This window comes from Centruroides vittatus, unplaced genomic scaffold, assembly GCF_030686945.1.
Source record: "Centruroides vittatus isolate TY-2023 unplaced genomic scaffold, ASM3068694v2 scaffold_932, whole genome shotgun sequence".
Taxonomy (NCBI): domain Eukaryota; kingdom Metazoa; phylum Arthropoda; class Arachnida; order Scorpiones; family Buthidae; genus Centruroides; species Centruroides vittatus.
Genome location: NW_027122721.1, coordinates 1,557,218 through 1,581,966, shown reverse-complemented (window position 1 = coordinate 1,581,966; position 24,749 = coordinate 1,557,218). Strand labels below are relative to the sequence as shown.

Sequence of the window (24,749 nt, the reverse complement as noted above, 5' to 3'; positions counted from 1 at the left end):
TAAAAAAAAATTTCTTTGTATACTTTCTTCCTTAACGTATACGTATTTGTCGACTACTTTGTTCTTCTGGGCCCATAACCTGTTAAATTCCAAATGAGAAGACGACTGATTGGTAACACTAACAATTATTTTATTCAGACACACATACAGAGTAACGACTGGAGACAAAAGAAAGAGAGCTTCGGAGAGCCCGCCAATTCTTTTATACAGAGCTCGTGCGCCCTCTGGTGGCTCGAGCTTTATAATCCTTAACACCACCCCTCAATTATCCAAAGGTTGTACATTATTGAGCCTGCAGAACATATGGATCAACTGGAGGGGACGTGTGTGGCCTTATTAAACCTTATTTATTTTCTTTTCTTTACTTTCCTTATACTATCTTCCTGTAGTAACAATTTTACTTCCGTTTTCTATTTACTTAACCACGCGGTAGTTAGTCGACACATGTGGCCTGGACGGTAATAAAAACAAAAAGGGTGTGACACCGAGGGGTCGAGGGGTTACGTCAGAGGAGATAGGAGGACAGGAGCGAGAGGAAGGAAGATTTTTCGGAGAGAGAGAAAAACGGGACGAACAGAAACAAAGAAAGTTATTAAGGAACGGATCCGAGGTTTTTTTTTCTTATTTATTACCGCCAGTCACCCCTTCGAACCAATTTTCAGTCTTATCATCTCTGTTTAATTCTCTTCCACCTTATCTTTCTCTAGGGCCCTGTACTTAGTTAAGCTAGATATAAGTTAGAATAAGTTCTTTGTCTTGTCGGCACGCGGGGACTAATTGATGACATTGTTACGCGCAGTCCCAAATGTATTTGTATTAGTAATTAGTAAGTGTGTGTAATCGTTTCTTTGTAAATTATTTATGTTCGCTGAAATTAATAAACCTCTTTTTTTAATTCTATCAAAGCCGAGCGACTCTCAGGGTCTTGTTATTTCATATACTCGGCTAACAATGGCGTCCGCGACAGGATTCTGTTAGTAACGGGATACGGTTTTTATTGTATAGAACGTAGCATTGTATTATCGTGCCTGTAGATTTAAGGCCCTACAATTTGTAATCAATTGTATTATTTTTATATCATTAATTATGGATGATTGTAACCAGAACAATCTTGCTACATCCTCAGGAGGCGAGGGTGAGGGGATCCCTCCTGTAGTCACAGGGTTTCTAGGAATGGTTCCCATTTTTTCTAATAGTGGCAGTGATTTGGTTAATGTCCGCCAATTCTTCAAGACCATAGATAATATATCTCGCCTGGCTGGGTGGAACAGTGAAGTGAAATTGGCTGTCTTACAAGCTCGGTTAAAAGGGGGGCCATTATCGACGTTCTTCAGCTTGGCTGACCAAGATCCTTGTACTTTTGAGGGAATTAGGCAAAAATTAATTCAATGTTACGAAAAGCGAGAACTTAAGGAAAAGAATGCACTCGACCAACTCTTAAGTATTAAGCAGAACCATGATGAGACGGTATGTGACTATGTCATCCGCATGAATACACTGTTGTCGAAGGCCGCTTCCAATAACGAAAAAATTGGTGCCTTGAGGGATGACATTATTAGAGAGAGATTTATAAAGGGCCTAAGGCCCCAGCTAAAGGGATACGTATTAAGGAGAGAACCCCAGACCTTAGATCAGGCAATTAAGGAAGCGGAGAGGGAAGAACGGGTCGAACTCGAGTGTAACGTTAGTAGAGAAAATAAATTTGTACACACCATTGAAATAAAGAACCCAACCGCTAATGAGGATCCGAATGGTGTGATGAATATTGTGAAAACAAAGGAAGACGATAGACTTGAAAGGTTGGAAAAAATGGTGGGGTCGTTATGTAGTACTGTTAATGGTTTGGTCGAAAGACTGGGTGGAAATCTAGATAAAAATAAGGATAGCCCGAACCGATCTGTCCTAAAAAGGTGTTACATTTGTGGGAATCCTCGCCACCTGGCCCGCCAGTGCCCTCAACGGAATATAAATGATTTAAACTAATTACGGGGCGTGATGATAGCCAGTATCACGTCCCATGCATCGAGCTAACCCTGGCCCCTAATGTGTTCTTCTCTAAAAAGGGCCTTCCCCTCATTCTTGGTGATGCTTATGGTACCAGTATCAAGTTTCTGGTCGATACGGGTGCGGAAAGGTCCGTGCTAAGCCTGAAGATCGCTCAGAGCGAGATATGGAGTAGGGGACCGAACGGTGCACTTCACAGGAGTTGGAAACGACTACGAGGAATCGGTGGGGAGGTTATCGAATGCGAATGGGAGTCTAATATCAAGATCGAAAGAGGAGGGAGAACTCAAAATGTTCAAATGACTTGCATGCACTTGCCATCCGAAGTCGAATACGAAGGAGTATTGGGTATGGATGTGTTAAACAGGTTCCCGGAAGTATTAATTGAAACAGGTGAGAATGTAACATCTTGGAATAGAACCGAAATTGATGACTTTTATCAGTGTTGTGGATTCAGAAGGGAGGAATCCGATAATACGATGGAGGTTAATTTATCCCATTTGAAAGACTACGAAAAAAAGGAAGTGGAGCGTATCTTTAATGAACACCCCGGATGTTTCGCACGGAAAATAGAAGATTTGACCGGTACTAAGGAATTTCTTCATACACCTATCATTAAAAGTAACCAAATAATTAATACAAAACAATATAGAATACCGCAATGTTATTTGAGTGAACTAAAGAAAATGATAGTTTCATATCTGAAGGCGGGGATTTGCGAGGAGAGTACTTCTGAATGGAATTCCCCCCTTCACATTGTCCCGAAGGAGTCCGGCGAGTTAAGGGTTACTCTCGATCTACGAAGAATTAACGAAGTAACCCAGTCCCAGGAGTTCCCTCTAGCCCGTGTGGATGAGATCTTAACGAAGTTTCAGGGAAGCAAATTCTTCTCGGTAATCGACCTAAAGTCTGGATATTTCCAGATACCCATACATGAATCAACACGTCATTTCTTTGCTTTCTCTACTCCTTGGGGAAAATTCCAGATGTGCCGCCTCCCGCAAGGTGGAAAGAATAGCGGGAGGTATTTTCAATACGCCATGTCTAGGCTGTTGGGGAGATTCATAGATATCAATTGTTTCGTCTTTCAAGACGATATTGTGTTGTTCTCCCAATCCTTTGAAGATCACGTGAAACTCCTAAGGGAGGTAATCTCTATATTAGACAAAGCCAACTTGAAATTGCACCCAAAAAAATCGAAATTCATGGTGAAAGAAGTGCGGTATCTGGGACACATCATCGATAGTAAGGGGATACGACCTGATCCCTGCAACGTGGATGCGATTAAAGAAGTCCAACCCCCGCGTAATGTGAAAGACGTCAGGAGTTTCCTCGGAATGGTGGGATTCTTCCGCAACTTTATCCCAAACTTTGCCGAGATTGCTCTTCCTCTTACATATCTGACTAAAAAATATGTAAAGTTCTTATGGGACGACCAGTGCCAATCAAGCTTCGAAAAATTTAAAGAACTATTATCTAAACCCCCTGTGCTATCTCATCCCGACTTTAAAATACCTTTTTTCATGCACTCGGACGCTTCAGATACCTGGGCTGGTGCGGTCTTAGAACAGGAAAGCGAAGGGAAACTCATTCCCATTGGCTACTTTAGTAGGAAGTTCCGTGGGCCCGAACTAAAATATTCCACTATCGAGAAGGAATGCTACTCAATAATCTTAGCCCTCCGCCACTTTAAACATCTTATTCTTGGTCAGAAGGTCACTGTGCTTTCCGACCACAAACCTTTAACCTTTGTGAAAAATATGAAAAATCACAATAACCGCCTCATGAGATGGGCCGTAGAATTATCTAATTTTGATTTGGTCATTACGCATGTTCAAGGGAAGAGTAACCCAGTGGCTGATTTATTGTCTCGACCACATGGTAGTAGAGAAGAAGCCCCCTCAAACAGCGATGTCATTAATTGCATCAGTGAAGAGTTGTGGAAAAAGGTAAAGAAGTCCCAGATTGGGGACAGAATTTTTGGTCCAATGAGAAATCATTTAATTAAATTCCCACCCTCTTACAATGATTACCCGAGTAGTGGCATACTTCCTGAGTATCAAGTAGATGGTGATGTATTAGTCCACGTACGACCGGGACGGTTTGGAATACGTCAATGGAGGCGTGTTTGTGTAGGGGAAACAGCAATTAATGACGTAATTAAAGCATTCCATGAATCACCATTAGCCGGACACTACGGCAAAGAAAAAACGTGTGACCTGATCAACCGTTACTACTACTTCAAGAAGATGAAAAAACTCGTCGATAGATTCGTGAAGTTCTGCAAAGTTTGCCAACAACATAACTTACATCAAGGAAGAGCCCCCTTTCAAGAAACGGAAGTCGCTAATTATCCGTTTCAAAAGGTGTCAATCGACATAATTGGCCCTTTAAATCAAACACATAAGGGTAATCGTTATATTCTCACCATAATTGACATGTTTACTCGATACACAGAAGCCGTCCCTTTAAGGGACCAATCTGCGGCCTCTGTAGCCAATGTGTTTTTCGAAAGGATAGTCTGCAGATATGGCAGTCCCGAGATCATCATCTCTGACCGGGGCACGAATTTTACGTCCTCCATCTTTAATGAAATGTGCAACATCCTTACCGTCAAGCACAATGTTACGACATCATATCGCCCTTGTTCGAACTCAGTTTGTGAACGTGTGAACAAATCCATCAGTAACCTTTTGGCCAGAATATCAGGCGGCAGCAACAACAATTGGGATACCTTCTTACAGACTGCTGTGTTCGCTTATAATAATGCTACACACTCCTCTACTAGTGAGTCACCTTCATTTCTTCTTTACGGATTTGATCCTAAATTCCCTCATGCGTTCCCTGTTGAACAGACAAATGACTACCCGGGTATTCGGGAGTATCGTGATTTCCTTATGGATAAGCTACGATGCATCCGTGAATCGGCATACGAATTAAGTCGCAACCGTAACAAACTTAACCGTAACCGCATCAACACAGGGAGGAAGGTGAGGAGCTTTGAGGTAGGGCAGAAAGTTTGGATGTTAAGGAAAGGGAAGAAGCAAGGCAAGTTTTCTCCAAAATATTTAGGTCCTTTCCGTGTCTCTCGCCTCCTGGGGCCTGTTAACGCGGAAATCGAAAATTGTAATAAAAAGGAAAAACTTGTTGTACACATAGACAGACTAAAACCGTGCTTCTCAAACTTCCGTGAGCCTAGACGGAAGCGTAACATCCCAATTGGACACGAAGGATCACAATCCGGAGAGATCGAGGAGATTGAAGAGGAAGAAGACATCCCTCACCTACCCACTGCGCAACGGGCGAGCTACAATAGGTATAATCAACATAACCAGCAGCATCAAGGAGACCGCAAGGATTCGGGTAATGAGACCATGCTGGAACAGAGGGGTAATATCTCCCACCCGTATAACTTACGGGGGCAGAAAGTGGACTATCGCCGGCTTCACTTTGGAAGATGAACTGTAGTTCATCATCCATTAATGGTTGTGTATCTCCATATTAATGTTTCTGTTAATTGTTAATATGTCTTTTGGTGGGGACGTATGTGGCTTTATTAAACCTTATTTATTTTCTTTTCTTTACTTTCCTTATACTATCTTCCTGTAGTAACAATTTTACTTCCGTTTTCTATTTACTTAACCACGCGGTAGTTAGTCGACACATGTGGCCTGGACGGTAATAAAAACAAAAAGGGTGTGACACCGAGGGGTCGAGGGGTTACGTCAGAGGAGATAGGAGGACAGGAGCGAGAGGAAGGAAGATTTTTCGGAGGGAGAGAAAAACGGGACGAACAGAAACAAAGAAAGTTATTAAGGAACGGATCCGAGGTTTTTTTTTTCTTATTTATTACCGCCAGTCACCCCTTCGAACCAATTTTCAGTCTTATCATCTCTGTTTAATTCTCTTCCACCTTATCTTTCTCTAGGGCCCAGTACTTAGTTAAGCTAGATATAAGTTAGAATAAGTTCTTTGTCTTGTCGGCACGCGGGGACTAATTGATGACATTGTTACGCGCAGTCCCAAATGTATTTGTATTAGTAATTAGTAAGTGTGTGTAATCGTTTCTTTGTAAATTATTTATGTTCGCTGAAATTAATAAACCTTTTTTTTTATTCTATCAAAGCCGAGCGACTCTCAGGGTCTTGTTATTTCATATACTCGGCTAACACATGTGTGATAGGTGCTTTATACCTACCATTCAGTATTCAGTTCTTCCATCCAGTTTCTTAGCTATTTTATCTTAGTTATCTTATAGTTATCTTCTGCTTATGTGTATATTTCTATATTCACCTATTTATAACGAATTTGTTTTTTCTCCTCCACATATGTATGTACACTTCAGAAATCTTTGGATTTTTTTGTCTGAAAGTTATTTTATAAGATTTAAACATTGATTACTTTTTTAATGAATTACTTTGACTTCTTTTAAATTTTTAATTCTAATCTTTTGATAGATTTTTCAAATTAATTGAGCCATATATATATCTTATAGGCAAACAACATTCTTATTTTATCAGAAAATGCTTATCATTTTTAATAGAGATCTCAAACTATCAGCCAAGATTATCTGATTTGATCCATAAAATTTTCCTCAAGTATAGAAAATAATTTTTCGATATTATCATCAAAGTTTAAGGTTTGAATTTTTTCTGCCTATGTATTTTCTGGCAGCAGTGCCCAAAAGCTATGAAAAAGGGGGCACAAGCTATAAAAAAAGGAATTTGGACATTTCACAAGGAGCTTCAAACTCTATGATTTAACGTCAGATCAGTGCTGCGCTGGTTACACTCAGGGCTAACTTGGTCTTGAAAACAAGAAATGAGATTTTGGTCAACATACAATGAAGTTGCATGGGTCAATGGACAAATATCGTTCATTAGTTTCTTTTATGTTTGCAGAATAGGCTAGAAGTCACGAATATTCTGATGTTTAGGATCACCTTGGAGATTAGGAAAAGGGTAACTGAGACGAAAAACATTATAAAATTTTAAGTATAATAACCAGAAGGCAGGCACACCCATAAATTGGAGCACTTGGAGCAAATTTATGGGTGTGCCTGCCTTCTGGTTATTATACTTAAAATTTTATAATGTTTTTGAACTTGGATAAATAATGAAATTATAATAAGATATATGTAATTTGTTTTCTATTATTAATAGATATTTTCAGGTTTTCAAGAATCTAAAATGTCTTACTTGTGGTAATACATGATAACTATGGTGTACCCAAGAAGAAAGATCAGGATTTGTTAATGCTTCTACAGAAATTTGAAAATTTTCTACTTTATTTAAGGAATACTGCACTCCTGTAAGATATTTTTAGATTAAAAAACAAGGAAAATAATTTGGTATAGTTTATTAAAAATAATAATAATTTACTACAATTTTGTAACCTAAACTATAAAATTAAAATATACTGACCATAAATATTTTTCTTGGCTGCAAACAAATTTCAAATTTTAAACAATTTAACATAAACTGTATTTATTCACATATAAAGCAAATAAATAAATAAAAATTTTATTTATTTACTATAATTTTGTGTGGATAACCCATGGGTTATCTGTGCTTGAAAGATAATTTGAAAAAGGGATGCGGGCGAAATTTTCCTCCGCCCCGGGCAGCTGACACCCACGCTATGCCACTGGTCTTTGCTAATGTGTTTTCAGATTGAAAATTATTTAATATTTTAAATTTTACACACGTTACAAACGTTAGTTTAATTCATGTAAAATGGATTTCTACATTACAGAATTTAAAAAAAATAAAGCAAAAAAGTAATGTCAACTTTAGTTTCAATTTTGTTAATTATTATTTTGAATTAAATAAAATTATTAAATTTAATTCAGAAATTATTGTAATTATTAGTTTGCATTAGTACAGGATATCCTCATTAATTCAAACTCAGATAGTTCAAAATCCCATTAGTTTGTAACTGTATCATTTGTCCTGGCCAGGGATATAAAAATTTACATGTTAAGGAATTTGGTTCATTTGAAATACAGCTACTTTAAAATGTAAAATGAAAATTCTGTCCTAACTTTGATATACCTATGTTAACTTGTTTGTTTAGATCAAAGTGCCTCTATACTATGAGAGAACAATAGACAAAGAACAATTCTAATCTGGTCAACATGGTTTTGCTTTTATAGTAACACAATTTCATGTGTCACAGGTAAAATTACACTTTTGTGTGTGATTTTACCTGTGGAATACCCATTTTACTCTTATCTCAAAATATGGCTGGGCAAGATTGGACTACAAGTAACAGACTGAGATGTTTGTAAGGCTACTAGATTTGGGCAACTTACTACTTTTTGGGCTACATTTCAATAATTCTGCTGTTTATTTATATTATTATTATTATTAATTAATGAAAATAGCATTCTGCATACGTGGCCATATTCCGTTTGCTTAATAAATTACATCAGTTACATAGCATTGGACATACTGTATACAGAAATATGTAAATCTTGAATAATTCAAAGTCACAATTATTTTGTCCCTTGAATTTCAAACTAATGAGGATTTCCTGTACATGATAATGGACTAACTGCATTTTTTAATTGTTCACAGTCAGTCAAACTAATGTGCCTTACATCTTTTCCTGCCCCCCTTCGCCACATGGTGGGTCCAACTTGGTGGAGAAGAGTTGTGTAATTCTGGGTGTGTAACTGAGGGTGAAAGTTTTATTGGAGGGTGTGTCTTGGGGAGAAGTTAGAACAGAAGTGGAGAGAGGACGAAGAAGAAGCAAAGTAGTGGTGGTGTGTGAAAGTGTGGGGTAAAATAGTCGGAAAATGGAAAAGTAAAGACTGTGAAACCAAGTCAGTGTGGAGATTTTGAATTTCGAACTGTTTTCTGTCCAGTGCTAAGAAAAGGAAGAGGTGCACTTTAAACTCATTTGTCGGTATGTTTTATGTCCTCATGTTACGGGAATTTTGAGCAGTATATTGTCGGGAGATTTGATATTAACGATATTCGGTATATTGGATTGTCGGGCTCCGTACATTCCTGTGCTTTTTTCCTAGAAGTACTGTAGGTTCTCAGGAAAATTAAAGGGTTATCTTGTTAATTTGGATAGTTGTCTTTGTCTAGTCCTTATTGAGATCAGTGGATTTCCCCTGCTAAGCGTCTGCTATATTAAGCATGCTTGTTCTAAATTTGTTCCTTCGAAGAATCACTAAAGTTCTACGTGTCAATTTGTTCTCACGTTTTATACTCTCACACTAAAGTAAGAATATTCTGGAAATTGATATGATTATTATAGACTGTTTAGACTTGGTTGTTTATATATATCTATAATGATTTGTTAACAGAAATGAAACAGAAAAAACAATAGGCCAACTAATAGCTCCAAAAAGCTAAAACTAAACACAACCTATAGAAGATATCAGGAAGCTATAAAAAAAATATATATATATATTTTAATGCTTGAGATGACAACAGCTAAACTACATACCACTAATAATCTTGCTTTTAATGACCATCCCAGAAGCATGAGGTATATAATAGGGCAGGTTATACAAAGATTTTCTTTTTATTCTTGCAATTTTCTGCGGAGTATATACTGTCATGGGTTATATGCTAATATGGGTTATCCATACAAAAAAATACTTTTTTAGTTATAGAATTTAGAAATGATATCTACAACCAGCATAAAATTAAAAACGTATAACTTTCTTTGTTCTTTGGTATAGCAATAAATATATTTATTGTTATATGTTTATCATTAAAACACATGTTGTTAGTACCTTTTTCTCCAATTTCTTCCTCTTTTATCTCATAATATCCAATAGGAGAAATGAGAGTACTGGACGAGATACAAGTAATTTGTGCTCTTAATAAATTGATTTCTTTTCCAGGAAATGGAGGATAACTGAGAACCTACGCAGAAAAGAATAACAGCAAATAACATTTAAGTCCAAAATAATATTTTTACTTGGATATATTTTATTCATCTTAAAAATACTTCATTAAGCATGTAGATATCTCAGATTAGTTCTATATGACAACACAACATGTGGCCAATCTGCTGAGGGGATGCCTCACAGGAGGACTTTCTATGAAAAGCCGGCCCCTATTTAGATGTTACAAATGTGAATAAAACCCAGAAAACTCCATGTGATCAGTCTGTTTGTGAGGCAAAAACTCCAGACCAGCTATCAGTGTTTAGTGCTTTTATTCACTCAGCCACTGGTGGGTGATATCTCAAAATTCTTAAAAAATTGCAACTATACAAATAAATACAGATAAACAGAAATAAAATTTCATACATTCATTTTTCATAAAGATTTTTGAAGTTCATTAAAGTTAATTAAACTTGGTACCATGTTGACAAGTAGACAGACAATAACTGCTTATTTCAGATACCAAAAATTATTTGTTTAACAACGATTTTTTGGAACAATTTGTTGGTGCTAAAAACAATAGCAAATTTGGAAGTAAATTTTGTAAGTTTAAACTAATGATAGCTCAAGAGGAGCCAATAACGTTTTTTAAATAATTTTTGGTATCTGAAGTAAGCAGTTATTATTTATCTAATTTTTTAAGTAATCAAAATCACAAAAATTTTTCTTTACTTGTTTTGAGAATAAATCTAAGATAAAAAAAAACATTTAAAAATGAATACCTATAAAATATTCTATTTAAATTTATATGTTCTATTTAGTGTATTCTGAAGATGGCTGCTTGGACAGTCAGAAACGTTACATAGTTATTTTTATTTCATGTCTTGAAATTTAAGAATAACAAAATATAAATTTTTATAAAAACAAAATTTATAAAAAAAATAAAAAACAAAAAATCTCTGAAAAATTTACGTTGAATCACTCAATCCATTATACCAAAAGGAATGTAATATAAATGAATTTAATCAAAACACTTAAGATTTTTTTAATACTTTCTCTATATAAAAATAACTGAGAAATTCTCTATTTTCTTTCATCTATAAGAATAACTTTCAAATATTGTAGAGAAATTTTTCAAAATAAAGTTAATTGTTATTTTCCAATAAACAATTACTTTAATTAAAATCATACTTACAGGTGTATCATACACACCAGTAAATGCCTTTTTAATGATTTTTGCAACAAATATTTGATCTGATGTTACATTTGGTAGCAAAGTCCAAGTACCTCCAACTAAAAAAGAATTTAACAAACATAATTTTAAAAATAAAAATTCATATATTAAAAAATTATTATATAAAACTAGTAATCAACATTAATATGCAATCAATAGTTTATGACATAATGATGATAAAAAATATCAATACTTATTATAAGCAATCTAAAACAGAATTAAAAATTAAAATGATATTAAATACTTTTTACTTAACTTAAGCTTTTTTGATTTATAATAAAACTTAATTTTGATTATAAACATATCATTAATGTTCAGTTTTCTAATATATGGCTAAAAATTATCTGTTAGTTTCAACAAATATTCAGAATAATAGAGATTTGATAAATTAAACATTTATTAGCTATTGTCAATTAAAAATTTAATAAAATATTCAGTATATAATAGTGAGGTTGAGGCTGAAGTTTTAAACGCGAAAACGTGTACGTCGGACGTTCGGTGCTGCTTTCCTGTAAGCCTAGAAGTTTGACAATGACGTTTGGAATGTCGAGCATGATTCCACTGACTTTCCAAAGGCCATTGTCAAACTTCTAGGCTTACAGGAAAGTGGCACTGAATGTCCGACGTACACATTTTCGTGTTTAAAACTTTGGCCTCAACCTCGCTATTAATTTCATCACATTATATAGTGTGATGTATTGGTACTACATTTTTTTATTTTTTTGTATTGAATTTGTTTTTTCATGTTGTTAGAATATATCACTAGTTTTTAAATATTTCTCTCTCTTCAAATCCTTATTCTTGTTTTTATTTCTTTCTTCTTTTTCCTCTTTCCTATTCTTCCTTTTCTTCTCACCTCTGGCAATCTGCAATTAAGTGTAGCAAAAGAAAGAGGCTAGCTTATAATTAATAACCAGATTAGGTAGAAGGCGTGGAATTGAATTATAAAAAGAGAAAACTCAAATATTAATTAGAGAAAGTATAAGAGAATGGCTCTCTGTGATGGATCCAAAGGAAGTGTGGTGTGTTCAGATTAGAAAATTTGACAATTGAAAGGAATGACAATCCATGACAACCCAATAACAGAAAAGCCAAATGACAGTAAGTTTACTTCAGTTGGTTTCTTAAATGAACATCTCCTGAATTTAATGATTAGTGCCTCATTCAATCAAAAATTAAAAATATATATATATAAGATACAAGACAAAAGAGTGTGGCCGTCGGCCATGTTATTCGCGTATTTTATATGTTTTTAATATGTAATATAAGTTAGTGTTAGCAATTCCTTTGTTTCTTTTGTATTATCTATCCTCCTTTACTTTCCCCACCACTCCTTTTTACCCTTTGGGTGGGATTATCGTTTCTAAGAAAGAGACAACGTATAGAGCAATAGAAGGGACGGCGCCGTGGGTCTCGAGGAATGAAAAGTGAATCACTTTTCGACTGGACTGTGGAGAGTGAAGGTGTGAAAAGGAAGCTCTCGACCGAGGCGGATAAGTGAGCAGCAGAAAAAAAGGAAAGGATACGACGGGGGAGTGAGAGATTCACCGAGAACACGGGAAGCCTATAAAATAATCAAACAGGACTCAAGAGTGGTATCCCACCAAGTATTTCAATCTTCGACTATTTTTATCTACATGTATATATTGTTCCTCCCTTTAGTTATAAGTAGGATAAGTTTAGTTTTAAGATCTGCACGCGTATAATTTGTCAGGTTCCGTTTTGAGCGCATTTTTTAGACTGTAAAAAAAATCCTTTCTTTGTAAAGTTGGGATCCATAAAGAACCTGCTTCTGTTCTTTCTGGCGAGAATAAAATCGTACCTTTGTTAAAAGTAACATGTTTCGATTATTATTTTGTGTCGGTCTGTTCGCGGAAACCGTTACACCTCGTCACGAATCATCACAAGAGTAACATATCATAATGAGAGACTGATTTGCTAGAAAATTCAAATAAAAAATTCTTTTTTGGCTAATATATTCTTTTTTACGTATTTCTACAACTTACTCTCCTTTTCTCTATTAGGTTAGGGCATCAGCACACTAATCTAATATTTCGTAGCCTGTTCAGATATTTAACGTATATTACTTAAATCAATTCTACTTTCAATAGTAGCAATCTAATTTAATATAATCTTAATTTAATTATACATTTTAAAGTACAAATTATAATTACTTTGATTGCAGGCAAAATAGATATATTTATTTGCTCCTCTGCCAATGTCTTCTGGTAGAACATATTTTGTACTTTCTACTTCAGGTTCTAAAAGTCTGCCTAAAAAATAGATTCATTCTAGAAAATTTAAAAAAGCATAAAAAGTTTTTTAAATAGCTTAATATATTAATGTAATTATGCAATAATTTGTAATAATAAACATCTGCTTTTTTGAGCTCGCTTTCATTTAAATCTATCTAAAGACAGATTGAGGTGATAACTATTAAGAAAAAATTGACATATTGCTTAGATTTTACTTAAATTTATGCTCTGGGCATTGTACAACTTCCATTTAGCTACCATATTTTGTAAGAAAATATGAAATTTGTTGCTTTTTAGTAAATTCTTATTCAATGATCTAAATGCACCTTTTGATCATAGCTAAGTTCTTTAGTTTTTCAAAACATGGACATATTACCTTTGCATTTGAACTCCTTAACTATGCATTCCTCAGGTAGATAGCATTCTACAATCATACTGTAGAATCTATCTGAGGGAAGTACTTAGGTACTTAAAATGAATTTTAAGGCACAATAAAATTTCATTGTATCATGTTATGTGTTAATTCATAATGTTTAGTTAAAGGAAAAAACCAAGTTGTTTTTTTCAGATTTATTACTGACATGATCATTGTGATATGATGATCATCATGTGTAGTATTGCCACATTCAGCTTCTAAGACACAAAGCTAGTTTCAAATATAGTAACTATAAAGTAATTTATAAAAATTAGTATTAATTTTATAAAACATTTATAAAATTAACTGTTTTAATTATATGATTAAAATTAATTATAAATTTATAAATTAAATTAATTTTAAAACTAAAACATTTATAAAATTACATGTTTTGCTTATAGTAGGTGAGCTCGACCATCCCTCCAGGACCCTGTTGCATAGTTGTTACAAGCTTTACAAGTCACAAATTACAAGCAAAATGTGTTGAATAAAACATTTTGTAATAAGTTACAAGCAACAAGTTCATTGCAAGCTATTTTCCATTTGCATATTTTATTGTATTAAATTATTTATAATCAATAACAAGATATTATGTTTTGCAATCTTGCACACCTTGTGTGTTATGCAGTGAAGTATTTATATGACATATTTGACAGTCTGTTGAAGGATCCTACTTGATATTTTGAATACACTAAAAGGTAATATTACATATTTTTCATGTGCTACAGCTTTGTACTTGACAATATTGCTCTATTTTTATTAGAAGCTGAGATTATAACAGACCTCTCTAATAGAAGGGCTGGAAGGAGAAGAAATTTGCACTAAAAATGCAAATTAAATTTGCATGCAAAATACGTTATATTTATATGACCACTATTATTTTACAATGTATAGCTTGTACCAAACATGTGACTTGTAAAACTGATAGCTTGTAACTTGTAATTTTTATGCAATAGAACTCAGGAACTGAGAAATAAAAAAAGCAGTTAATGTTTGTCACATTATAGCAGCAGTCAGCTTGTTATTTGTACTTATGAATGAAGTAGGTGATATTTACCATATGTAAAATAAATTAAGGAGCCATAACTGGTCAACAGAATGACAGTTATAATCAACTGCTCAAAAGTGGATGTAATTAATAAACAAAATGATTGAAACCAATTTCCAGCACAAATATATCAGAAAGCAAATGTTTTTGACTGTGTTAAATGGGCATCTTTAGGCTAACTGACCCTCATAGCTGTTATAACAAGGGGATTGTTGTCCATGTGTTAAAAGGGATGAAATAAGAAAAAAAAGGAAGGGAGAGGATTGTAAGATTTAAGATTATAAAATGACTTCCACACAAGGGAAAGGAATCTATATCTTGAATGTTTATAGCAGAATTTTTTCTCGCAGCTTTATAAAAGAAAATCACTAACTGCTCTAAATATTTAAGTCAATTTTTATGGTGGGTGTTACGTAGAAGACATACACAGTCAAAATGTACATCTATGTCTTGATGCCAGACAAATGGGTGAAGGCTCAACAAAGATATGAATAATGAGCTCAAACTGTCACCCTGTGTACCAAACTACATGACTACTCTCTAAACACTATCAAAGGTCTAATTTGTCATCTTTCCTTCACCACTTCCATCATGCCTAATCAGTGGTGCCCACAGACTATAAAAAAGGGGGGAACACAAGTTATATAAAAAAAAGGCACTGTAAGTACATTATGCAAGAAAATACTTGTATGTATGTATGTATATATATATATATATATACACACAGGTATTATTATTTGCTTTTTGTTTTATTTTATAATTAATATTCTTAAGAGCTACTTTTGAATTTGCTATCAATTGTCAGACCACAGTTTTTTGGTTGGAAAGTTCACTAAGAGATTTTTTATTAAATTATATAAAAAATCTTTAGTATAGTTAGTTTAATAATAAATCTCTTTGTAAACTTTCCAACTAAAACTGTGGTCTGATAATTCCTTTTAAATGATAGCAAATTCAAAAGTAGCTCTTAAGAATATTAATATACAGGTTAACACAATTAATTAATCCCTCAATGCTACCACAAATCAAAATCATGTTAATCAATTACTGTGGTATCTTGGTATTCTACTGAACAATCACCACCTGCTATAACAAATATTTTAATTTTAATTTTGTCATCTGTGATAAAAAAGAGTAAGTAATTTAAAAATAAAATTAAACCTCAGAGCTAGCTCCCTTGGGCAATTGGAATAAGAATAGGGCAACTGGACAATAAAGGAGTGGGCAAGTGCCTCAGGACATCATGTACTGTACAAGGCCGTCATGAATGAAGAAGACTAGCCTATACATGAAAATTGCCAGAAATAACAATTTTTGACTAGCTTTCAGAAAAAGTCCCTTTGTTTTCATCCTCATCCACAATGCTAAAGACCATCCAGATATGTGCTTCAAATCTGGTATTTATTCTATCCCCATTACAAACCACAGAATTAACTGTAACCAAGAATATGTGGGGTGCTGCAGAGTAACATTTAAACACCCATCTCAAAGAACATCAGACTTCCATCTTGAAAGGGCTGGCCAACAATGCATTAGCAACATTGGCTTCCAACTCCAATATAGATGTACTGTACATTTTGACTGTGTATGCTTTCTACAAAACACCTTCCGTAAAGAACAACTTAGCTATTTAGAGCAGTTAGAAATTTATAAAATTCACGAGAAAAAATGGCACTATAAACTTTTAAGATGTGGATTCCTTTTCTCCTCATCATCCTTTTCTTGTTCCATTTTGTTACCTTTATGTCAATACATTTGTTATAATGCTTGTTGTGTGTGTTAATTTTTCCATTTGTATTCCAAAGAAAGTAAGTGATGCTGGAATACTGATTTGTTTTATTTATGTATCTTTATCTCACTAAAGGGATGCTGTTTAGTTACTAGATATAAAATGTTTTCTCTCTAAGCTTTACTTCACTGGTTGACTAATGATAAATATATAACCCAAAAGTATTTGAGGATTTCAAAAACTTCTGCTCTGAGAAACAAAATTTGAGAAGTTTCCTTAACAAATGTGGTTTTCTAATAAGTTGATAATGAATGAAAATTTACTTATTATTAGATACCTATATTAATAATATAAACTTATATATGAAAATTTTCATTACATAAATCTGATTTAAAATTTTTAAAGTATTCATGTTTAAAATGTAAAATTACATTTAACAATAAAAATTATATAAACTATTTTTAATTGAAATAATAATAATATACTTTGAACAGGAACCAAATTTTCATATTGATCTCTTGGTCCAGTGTAATCATCAGGATAATTGATGTTGGAAAATTCTTCTTGCTCTTTCTACAATGCAAAATTTATTAAAGGTTAAGTAATTATTTTAATTAGTCAGATTTATATGTTTAAATAAACATTTAAAATCATAAAATATACTTGGATTACAAACTGAAAATCTTTCTATTCATTCTAATACAGAAATTTAGACCTAACAATAGGTTTTAGACCTTTTTCTGCTCTGAGAGCACTAAAAGGCCAAAGATGTTTTCTATTAAAATCAACAAACTTATCAATTAGCATATTATCAAATCTCCATTTGAATCATTAAATTAAACTTGTATGTAGTAGTTTGATTATTGTTTCAATAAATTTTTTCTAGAGCGAATATGTATAAAAATCAGATGCATTCAAGTGTATTTTCAAATTTTCAGATTCCTCCTCAGTTAGACTATTGAAGACAAATGTACAAACCCAACAGTGTTTTGAGTGCATCTGATTTTTGTTTTTTATCATAAACAATCCAGTCAAATTGTATATACTGTGTCTGTATATTTATTTATGATAAATTTTTCATTACCATTTTAAATAAATTGATTGAAAACAAACCATTCTAAACATTAAGTCTTCCATATCACTTAATTCTGCATTATTTTTCAAAGTGGCTTCTACAATAATATAATCATTTATCATTCCATATATTTTTCCCCAAAACCGAACATTTTCAATTGGTCTGGTTTTAGCCAAGAAAATGAGAGAGAAATAAATGTGATAATATTCTTCTTGGCTTAATCCAATTCCACAATCTTGTAAAAAATTTAAATATGGTTTAAAGCTATTAATTATTTTCTCATCATCAATTATTTTCATTAAATTTTTTGATTGTACTGGAAATTCACCAGCTTCATCTTTAATTGTAATTTCCTGTAAAAAAAAAATATAAGTATTTTATAAAAGATTTATATCTTCAAGTGCATCAACTGCATTAAACTCAACAATTAAAAAATTTGAATCTAAAATATAAGATTTAAGTAATTTAATTACCAGACATTTTTGTGTAGGTTTTAATTAAATTGAAAAAAATTTATATAACAAATTTCTGAAATTTAGATATTATAAAATAATAAAAAAACTACAATAATTTTTAAATATTATATATGTTATCTCTACATGTACTAAGTGATAATATCTTTTTTTATATAGAGAAAAATATACTTAAAAAAAAACCTTGCTGCCTTGTGGATATTAAGACAACTAAATGTTTTTGTTATAAACTCATTTAAATGAATTTTAAAACATTAAAATAAGAATTTTCTTGATATAAAATACATAAGATAAATGCAAAATATTTACTTATTATTAATATCTATTAAATAAGATATTCTTACCATTAATAACTGTAAATAAGATTGAGCAACTTTTAAAATTTTAGTTGGTAATTCAGTATATTCTCCTTTACTATATAGACGCCGTAGTTTTATATTTTCACTTATATCTTCAAGTGCATCAACTGCATTAATAGGTTTTTCACTTAAAAGTTTTCTTAAAAGTTCCACTAGATGGTCATATCTATAAACAAACAAATAACTACAAATATATATATATATATGTAATTGTTTTTATATAATCACTTTGATATATTCACCCACAAATTTATGTATAATTTTTCATCTGAAATATAAATTATATAGTTGTGCAATTGTTACCATAATAAATGTTTAAATTTAAAACTGAAAATCTAAATGTGAATCACAGTTAACATGAATGTTAATGAATTATATATTTGTTAATCCATTAGAAAGTTCAAATATATAATCTAATATAAAATGCCTTTTTGAACAAATGCTTTAAAAAAATCACTCTCGAAAACACTGCTAGATTGCACATTCATCTTTACAAACCAAATGAGAAAATGAATATCTGAGAGATTCAAACATTAAAAAATGTACAAAATTATTGTGATAGTGTCACAATGCCAAGCTGCAATTTTTAATCATCATTACACATATTTTTAATTCCTCCAGTGATGCATAAGTGCATCACTAGAGGAATTAAAAATTTTTAATGCAAATTCAACAAAATTCCCGTCTTATGTGACCACTAATTCATAAGTACAAATAGAGGACACAATACAATATGAATAAATAAATAAATTTTAATTAAGAAAAGATTTTCGGAAAATTTACTAGTGTTTATTTTCCTTTTTCTTTGGAGGGTGCAAAAATTTCTTTGCCCCCTCTGAGTGCACCACTGAATCCCTCTCCTCTTAATTCCTCTATTATAAAAATGCTCAGATTCAAATTAAGTAAGTGCCTCAAAATTTTAAATTATTTCTGGATATAATTATTTATTTAATATATTTTATAAATGTAAACAGATTATATAATATGTATTTCAAATAAGTTTTTGTTTCCTGATTTAAAAATATTTGATAAATAATATATTTCACACGTAAACTGTTTAAAATTACATTTACTAATAAACAACAATAAAAAAAATCAGTAAATAATACTAACACACTAATATTTGTTAATGAGCTTGCAGTCATAAGATAAGATTTAGCCTGAAGATAGTCTTGTTCAGCAGCTGATAATTGTTTTTCTACAGGAAACTGATGAATGCTGGCAACTTCTTGGAATTTATCCATTTTTGTTGTTTCAGTTGAAAAGGATTTTATCTTGTCATCTTTTTTTCCTAAAGATTTTCCTTTTACATGACTTGATTTTTGCTTTCCTGATGAAATAGTTTTAATTTTTGTTGATGATGATCCAGATATTTTGCTTTGATCACTCACTAGTTTTGTTAATCTTAGTAAAGATAAAAACAATTTAATTGAAAACTTTTGTAATGAACACAGTGGCGTAGCGAGGGGGTGCAAGGGGTCTATCATGCACCGGGTGCCACTTGCAGAGGGGTGCCCAAATGGTCTCCAAGACAAACTATATGTGTTTCTGGAGGGGGGAGGGGCGCCAATAAAGTGTCATGCCCCGGGTGCCAGTTATCTTCACTACGCCACTGAATGAACATAAAACATAAATAAATTAATCAAATAAATCAAAGTAATGTTCATATAGAAATGTTCTTATAGAATGCTTATAAAGTGATGGACAGTATCCTTTGTCTTGTATGTTTTTAATTAAGCATATAATGGAAGAAGATTGTTGGAAGAAGATACTTACTATATAGGTGGATCCCAGTAGGATAGTGATAAAGTACGAACAAGTCGACACGGAGAACTTTTATAATTTCTTCAATGGGACAAATTGATAACAAGTGTGCTTGATAGAACAGACACTTAGAAGGGGGAATCCATTTATCTCAGTAGGAACTACACCAGAGGTTCCCAATCTTTTTCAGTTTGCAGCTCCCTAAATAATCGGATTTTTTCGCGGCGCCCTTAATACATCAGATTCTTTAATAAATTTTTGACTTTCTTGAAAAATTGGAAAACTTTCCTTTTCAAAAGCGATTATCCATTTAACAGCAAAAAATTAAAAACAGATACTTACTATTTTCCTTGGGATAATATAAAATATCTAATTTCAACTGTTTCGGTAATATCTATATTGAGACTGGACAACCACCATGTGGTTAGGTTAGTTGAAAAATAAATTAAACACGAATTTTAAATTCACAAACAATTTATTGAACGTTCATTGTTGATTAACATTATTAAAATTATTAATGGGATGGATGGGCTTGATGTTCACTACACAACTTTTCAAATCTCGGAATAAAATTGGATATGGTGACCCTCATTTCTTGTTTAACGTTAATTTTCGAGCGATATTTACTTTTTATTACTGCGAGTGCCGAAAACCCAGCTTTGCACAAATAGGATGTTGCAAAGGGAATTAATATTCGTAGAGCTTTACCACTAAGCAGTGGATATTCCTCTTTTACCGATATCCAAAAATCAGAAAGTTCCATGCTACCAAATTTTAACTTTAAAGTGTTATCGCAAGACAAGTCAATAAGAGATTCTTCTTCTAAACAAGTAAATTCAGATGGAGTCTTGGCTCTAAATGGGTCTTGAATCCATGTAAATTTATCAATATCTGCTTCAAAGTATTTTTCGAACTTTTTTATAAGCTCTGATAGGTAATCAACAAAAATGGATTTTATATTGCAAGACAAATTAATTTCATTGGAGGTTACAAACTGATGCAACAAGGGAAAACAATCACTGATATACTCTTTATTAATTTTTATTTTCCATAGATGTAATTTTTTTCTGAAAGCTGAAATCTTTTCCGTTTGCTTTAAAATGTGCATATTGCGTCCTTGTAAGGAGAGATTCAAAAAATTCAACTTTTCAAAAATATCACATAGGTATGCGAGTTTAATCAAAAAGTCTGTTTCCACAAAGTGTTTGGCATACTCATGTTTTTCTTCTTCAAGGAAAGCGTATATTTCTTGCCGTAATTGGAACGTACGAGACAATACACCCCCGCGAGAGAGCCATCGTGAGTTGCAGTAGTACAACAAAGATGTGTATTCGGCTCCCATATCTTCACACATTTTTTTAAAAAATCTTGCTTTCAGTGGCTGAATTTTTATATAGTTTACTATATTTACTACACGTTCTAAAACTATATTTAGTGGAGGACTCATATACTTTGATGCAAGTGCTTCTCTGTGAATGATGCAATGGGTCCAAACTGAATCTGGAGCTTTGTTTCGAATAAGCGCCTGCAATCCTCCATAAGAGCCGGACATTGAACGACCACCGTCAGTACAAACACCAACGCACTTTGTCCATTCTAAATTATTTTCAACCATAAATATATTCAGGATCTCGAACAAATCCTGAGCCTTTGTACTTCCAGTAATACTTTTACAAAAGAGAAGGTCCTCAACGATTGAATTACCATCTAAGAACCGTACGTAACAAATCAAGTGTGCGTCCTTATTATTATCTGTGGCCTCATCGAGTTGCAATCCAAATTCACTTCCTTTTAATTTTTCAATTAATTGTATATTGAGATCCTCCCCCATTTGCTGAATTCTGCAACTAATGGTATTGTTAGACAAAGGGACTTTTGAAAGCAGTTTTCCCGCCGACTCGCCAATCATAATGTTCACTAAATCTACAGCAGCTGGTAGAATGAGTTGCTCTGCGATGGTATGGTTCTTTTTACACTTAGCAACTCTATATGCAACTTTGTATGATGCTAGCAAAGCATTATTTGGTATTGACATATGTTTAAAAATGCTGCCTTTTTGTTGTTTTAATTCAATTAACTTTTTGGTAAAAAAGTCGTGAGGTCTACCAACAAAGTTAGAATGGTTGGTTTCTAACTGTCGTTTTAACTTACTTGGAAGCATACATTCTGGTGCCAAAACTTTCATACACAACACACACTGTGGTCTCTCCTTATCATTTTCGTTTATTGATGTAAAGCCAAAATCCAAATAACTGTCGTCATATTTACGACGTTTTCGCCTCTCGAAACCCTTGCCACTTGTTTCTGGAACATCCTCTCTAGATTCAGCACTATCTTTATTATTCGAATTTAATAAGAATTTGTCCATTTTTAGGGTGATCAGAAAAATAACTTTTGAAAATTAACTTAACCACCACACTATTAAGTTAGTTGTTAGTCCAACAAACAAAAACTAATGCAAACACTAAGATGGTGACAACGAATGAACAGAAATCCAACTTGCTACTGCGCTACCCACGCTTAGCGGCTAGCTCCACACCCAAGCTTTAGTGACTAAACCACTAAAGCATGGGTGGGGAAAGAAAACAATGAAAGACTCGAAAGTTGCTAAATTCTTGGAATTTTGTCAGCATACACGATTGTTGGCGCAAAAATTCGAGAATTGGAAATTCCAAGAAAATTGCCGAATTGTTTAATTGAATATTTCGCGGCGCCCTTATGACGGCATCTCGGCGCCCCGGGGAGCCGCGGCGCACACTTTGGGAATCACTGGACTAGACAAAGACAACTATCCAAATTAACAAGATAACCCTTTAATTTTCCTTAGAACATACAATACATCCAGGGAAACACACAGGAACATATGGAACCCGACAATCCAATCTACCAAATAGTGTTAACACACAATTCTCCCGATAATAATATGCTACAGAATTCCCGTAACGCACAAACATAAAATGTACTGATAATGAGTTTAAAGTGTAACTCTTCTTTTACTTCTTATTGGACAGGAAACAGTTCAAAAACAAAATCTTTCCGCTGACATGGTTGCACAGTCTTTACTTTCCAGCTTCCCAATTATTTTTTTCACACATTACACTCTTCCCTACTGATTCTTCCCTCTCTCTCCACTTCCGTTCTAACTTCTCCTCGAGACACACCCTCCAATAAATCTCCCACCCTAAGTTACACACCCAGATTTACACAGCTCCTCTCCACCGCGTCAGACCCATCACATGGCAAAGGGAGGCAGGAAAAGATGTAAGGCACAATTGTCACATACAAGTATGAAAAATTATATTATCATGTGTACTAATAACATAATATTAATATAATATGCATTATATTAATAAAAATAATTTTTTATGATTATTAAATTTGTAACAGACTAATGAAAGGCTTATCCAAAGGTACCATATTTAAGTTTACCCATGTGCCAAATGGTTTTGTTGTGCTGTATTCTCTTTTATCTGTAATTATAGCTCTGATATAATGAATTTTTTTCGTGTGTTCTTTTCTCTTATTGTTGGTTATGTACAGTATATTATTATTATTATGACATAATGAAAAAAGTATAGCAAATGTATTGTATAAAATAGATTGAATTTACTTACTGTGTAGATTGACTAGAATCCATTTCTAACATATAATAATCTCTAGAAAATAAATTTTTGAATTAATATAATGAAACTGTAATGTAACAAATGAATTTATTCATAATAATTATAAGAATGATAGCTTAGTTATATTAATAATATGAAACAAGTTCATAAATGTACTCATGAAATGTACTAATATTATTTTAGCTACAGTATTTTTAACATTATTACCTAATACTTTTTGAAATGCAACATAATATTATTATTATCTAACATTTAATAGAATAAACTCATATTAGGATAATAAGTTTTTTAAAAAAAATAGGCACCCCACAATGTTGCCCTTACTTTAGTTTGATAAAATGTAGCAATTATACTAACATTGGTCCACAGGACCAAACCAAAAGATTATTTTGGATAAAATGAATAGGATCATTGAGAGGGAAGCTGGGAATCTTTTCTTGGGCCAGGAGATTCCTATAACTATAAAATGTACCTTTTAACAGAAAATAAAATCTTTGTTTTTTGTGAATAAGGAAAAATTCAACATATTTATTTTAAAAAAACCAAAAGGATGAAAAGGCTTGGTCTATTCTAAGGCCCAGAACCAGCTGTTGACAGACCTGAAATTTGCAAACAGTAGGCATGATTCAGGCAAGGTATTGTACAATGCATGGAATTGCAGTAATTTCTCAGCATACATATAAAAGACATACTGTAGATAAATTCTGTACTAGTCAGTCTCACAGACAGGGGCATCAAGAGACATTATTGGATCCAGGGGAAAAATTTACATGGTTCCCAAGTACATAAATTATTTGAAAATTTGAGTTTTTTATAGATTTATTATGATTTTACAAAATAAAGAACTATAGTTATTGTTAAGCATTTGATATTACAATAGCATGTGAAAAAACAAATTGTGGGATGGTATCCCAGCCCCTA

The 24,749-nt window shown here is 32.9% G+C and overlaps 1 protein-coding gene across 1 annotated transcript in view; it reads right to left on the bottom strand.

Moving 5' to 3' along the window:
• Positions 1-24,749, bottom strand: part of Rsph4a (Radial spoke head protein 4a) — a 38,433-nt gene that overhangs the window by 10,558 nt on the left and 3,126 nt on the right. Inside the window, exons 2-10 of the mRNA XM_067288793.1 lie at positions 23,820-23,861; positions 19,555-19,845; positions 18,427-18,607; positions 17,648-17,962; positions 17,020-17,107; positions 13,262-13,360; positions 11,049-11,146; positions 9,758-9,890; positions 7,203-7,312 (exon numbers count right to left, since the gene is read on the bottom strand). Of these exons, the coding sequence (XP_067144894.1) occupies positions 7,203-7,312; positions 9,758-9,890; positions 11,049-11,146; positions 13,262-13,360; positions 17,020-17,107; positions 17,648-17,962; positions 18,427-18,607; positions 19,555-19,845; positions 23,820-23,851 (1,347 nt within the window). The 5' untranslated portion in view covers positions 23,852-23,861. The remainder of the gene's footprint in view (positions 1-7,202; positions 7,313-9,757; positions 9,891-11,048; positions 11,147-13,261; positions 13,361-17,019; positions 17,108-17,647; positions 17,963-18,426; positions 18,608-19,554; positions 19,846-23,819; positions 23,862-24,749) is intronic.